The sequence below is a fragment of the Zootoca vivipara genome, chromosome W, assembly GCF_963506605.1.
Source record: "Zootoca vivipara chromosome W, rZooViv1.1, whole genome shotgun sequence".
Lineage (NCBI taxonomy): Eukaryota > Metazoa > Chordata > Lepidosauria > Squamata > Lacertidae > Zootoca > Zootoca vivipara.
Window position 1 is genome coordinate 5,791,482 of NC_083293.1, and position 3,891 is coordinate 5,795,372.

General features: G+C 45.4%; 1 protein-coding gene across 1 annotated transcript; it reads left to right on the forward strand.

The window, feature by feature from the left end:
- The first annotated feature begins 255 nt into the window (after positions 1 to 255).
- LOC132591454 (zinc finger protein 546-like) lies at positions 256 to 3,457 on the forward strand. The gene is made up of 2 exons (XM_060270077.1): positions 256 to 454; positions 1,649 to 3,457. The coding sequence occupies exons 1-2, from the start codon at positions 355 to 357 to the stop codon at positions 3,181 to 3,183; spliced, it is 1,635 nt and encodes a 544-aa protein (XP_060126060.1). The 5' UTR covers positions 256 to 354; the 3' UTR covers positions 3,184 to 3,457.
- The last annotated feature ends 434 nt before the right edge of the window (positions 3,458 to 3,891 follow it).

Consider the following 3,891-nt stretch of genomic DNA (forward strand, 5'->3'; position numbering starts at 1 on the left):
CTGTTGTTATGTCAACCTTTATAAGAATCATATTAAAAAATTCAATTAAATTTTAAAAAAAGTTTCCTGTTTTCTTTTCCCAAGCAGAGATAATGTGTAAGCGTGTTGTCAGCTCCCTTAAAAAGTCAACAACTCTAGGGAACCTTGGGGTTCCCCCCCCTTAAAAAGGTTGACAACTATGGGAAAGGGGGGGCGCCAGAAGGATCTTTGCACCACGGCGCCGGATATGCTTAATACGGCCCTGCCTCTGAGGCTCCCTTTGCTTCTTCCTCTCTCCCAGGACCCTGCAGCTTGTTTTGGCTCCTTGACTCCTCAGGAAGGACAAAAGAGACGGATCCTGCAAACCTGGCGAGGATGGAAGGGGGAAGGTGGACGGTTGACCTGGTGAGGTTGTCTCCTGCTTCCCTCCCCACAACCTCTGAGCGTTCCCTCCCAGGGACCTCCGAGAGATCGGGTGAGTCCCAGGGGCATGGAGGGATGGAGCCAGAGAGGTATTGGGGCTTGCTCATCTTGGGGGTGGGGGGAGGCAGGCAGGCGGATGGAGATGGAGAAGGGGAGCACCTTGTGTCATCTGCAGGCCATTTGAGCTAGGAATACATCACAGCTCCCCGGCCACCGCAGCTCAAAATGTCTAAAACCAGTACTGTGATCTGGATGCCCTACCAAGGTCAGACAACTTACTGATCTATCGCGCAGCACTAGAAGCCATGACTCTTTAAAGTGACCTGATCCTGCTTTGCAGATTGAACGTAGATGGGGCCACTGTGTGTTGCCTTTCTCTTTCCTTTTTGGAATAGCCTTTTATTTGCTTTTAAAAACAAGCAACATAGGACCACTAAATGATATAAATATGTAGACCGAGTCTTCTTGTGTCATTTGTATATCTCAAAACTAACAGAATAAATTTGCAGGAATATCTATAACATGATTCATCATTACTGGTCAGTTATGAGTTCTAAATTCATGAATTGCTTTAAACTAAAACAAAAAAACCCGAGGAAACAGCAGAGAGCAAAGAACATTCAACATCGCATAGCTGAATGCCTAGTCAGGAGCTCTTGTGGCCGTTGTGCTTAGATTAAGTGTGAGTCATAGTCATTTGTCCTCTTCTGTTAACACTGAAACAATACAGAGTTGGTCTTCTCCTGAACATGGGAGGGAACAGGTTTAATGTGGAAAAAGTGATTTGCGTATAAATTTAAATTTAGTCCAACCAGATTGAGGCAACAGCTGTTGGGAAGTGCGTTGGTGAAGATGTTGCTGTTTGTTTCACCGACAAAGTTGGATGATAATATCCATTTTTAAATTTCATACATACCTCTATGTGATGAACCTCCACTACAAAAAGTTGTAGAAGATCAGATTTGTTTTTGTTTTTGTCTGTATTTGGTTGACTAAAGAGATGACTGACCTTGGGGATGGAGTGGATTCCAGGATTGAGCCAAACAAAATCCATTTCCAGATGAAAGCCAAGCAATACATCAGTTCATACTAGGAGGGGGGGAAAGCAGTGGGAATTAATTATAGTAAGGCCTCACATCTAACATTCTTCAGTTCTTCCTCTATCACAGGCATTCATTAACTTTGTTCAATAACCTGGAGCTCCATTTCTTCCTGAGGTTCTAATTAGCTTCTCTCTTCATTGCAGATGGTGATGAATTGGAAGGGAAGAACAAGGGGGACCACAACAGAATCCACATAGAGGAGAAGCCAAATAAATATTCAGAGTGTGGAGAGAACATCCGTCAGAACTCCCAGTCCTCTTCTCATCAGAGAAAGAGGTTCTTTCAGAGGAATAGTCTCACTTCACACGAAAGAACACAGAGGAGGGAGAAATCGTATCAGTGCAGAGAATGTGGAAAGAGCTTCAGTTTCAAGAAGAATCTCACTTCCCATCAAAGAATTCATACAGGGGAGAAACCCTATCAGTGCTTGGAATGTGGAAAGAGCTTCAGTCACTCTAGCCATCTCACTTCCCATCACAGAATTCATACAGGGGAGAAACCCTATCAGTGCTTTGAATGTGGAAAAAGCTTCAGCCACAGCCACCATCTCACTTCCCATCACATAATTCATACAGGGGAGAAACCCTATCAGTGCTTGGAATGTGGAAAGAGCTTCAGTTACAATGGTGATCTCACTTCCCATCACAGAATTCATACAGGGGAGAAACCCTATCAGTGCTTGGAGTGTGGAAAGAGCTTTCGTCTGAGCGCCTGTCTCACTTCCCATCACAGAATTCATACAGGGGAGAAACCCTATCAGTGCTTGGAATGTGGAAAGAGCTTCACTCATAGCTCCAATCTCACTTCCCATCACAGAATTCATACAGGGGAGAAACCCTATCAGTGCTTGGAGTGTGGAAAGAGCTTTCGTCTGAGCGCCTATCTCACTTCCCATCACAGAATTCATACAGGGGAGAAACTCTATCAGTGCTTGGAATGTGGAAAGAGCTTTCGTCTGAGCGCCAATCTCACTTCCCATCACAGAATTCATACAGGGGAGAAACCCTATCAGTGCTTGGAATGTGGAAAGAGCTTCAGTCACTCTAGCCATCTCACTTCCCATCACAGAATTCATACAGGGGAGAAACCCTATCAGTGCTTGGAATGTGGAAAGAGCTTCACTCATAGCTCCAATCTCACTTCCCATCACAGAATTCATACAGGGGAGAAACCCTATCAGTGCTTGGAATTTGGAAAGAGCTTCATTCATAGCTCCGATCTCACTTCCCATCACAGAATTCATACAGGGGAGAAACCCTATCAGTGCTTCGAATGTGGAAAGAGCTTCATTCATAGCTCCGATCTCACTTCCCATCACAGAATTCATACAGGGGAGAAACCCTATCAGTGCTTGGAATGTGGAAAGAGCTTCACTCATAGCTCCAATCTCACTTCCCATCACAGAATTCATACAGGGGAGAAACCCCATCAGTGCTTGGAATGTGGAAAGAGCTTTCGTCTGAGCGCCGATCTCACTTCCCATCACAGAATTCATACAGGGGAGAAACCCTATCAGTGCTTGGAATGTGGAAAGAGCTTCACTCATAGCTCCAATCTCACTTCCCATCACAGAATTCATACAGGGGAGAAACCCTATCAGTGCTTGGAATGTGGAAAGAGCTTTAGTCGCAGCAACCATCTGACTTCCCATCAAAGCATTCATCACAAAACCCAATGAGCGTCTCCACCCCCATCGTTCTGCCCGGACACTGAGGTCCAGTACTGAGGGCCTTCTGGCGGTTCCCTCGTTGCGAGAAGCCAGGTTGCAGGGAACCAGGCAGAGGGCCTTCTCGGTGGTGGCACCTGTTGTCTCTGTTACTATATAAGTCCCAGTTTTCCCCATTCCCTGTGTTCTGGCTCTTACCTGTTCTTTGAAGTAAAGAGATGTTGTACCAGATCCTCGCCTCCTGCTTCTTATTTGCACTGAGCTGAAATCACTGAAGACCCACTACACAACAGCGCCCGCCCTGTGGAACGCCCTCCCATCAGATGTCAAAGAAAAAAACAGCTACCAGATTTTTAGAAGACATCTGAAGGCAGCCTTGTTTAGGGAGGCTATTATTATTATTATTATTATTATTATTATTATTATTATTATTATTATTCTCATGCCCAATTTGTCCCCTGAGCATCTTATATTCCGAAGAGTTTTTGACCCACTGTTTCCTCCTCTCTCTCTCCTCCCTGCCTTGGCTCCCTATTGGCTCCTCCCTATTGGCTGCTCCAGGCTCCAGCCAAGGCCCGTCTCTGTGGAAGTAATTCCTGAGCATCTGGCATCAGGTGTTGCTACTGTTTTGTGCCACAACTAGGAAAGGACCAATGTGCGAATCCAGTTATTGGATTGGAAGCTCATGTACAGATAACCTGCAACAGTGGGCGTAGCCAT

Coding starts and splice junctions, on each gene's coding strand:
- LOC132591454 (XM_060270077.1), top strand. CDS start 355: ATGGAAGGGGGAAGGTGGACGGTTGACCTGGTGAGGTTGTCTCCTGCT. Junction 455..1,648: donor AGGGACCTCCGAGAGATCGG/GTGAGTCCCAGG, acceptor TCTTCATTGCAG/ATGGTGATGAATTGGAAGGG.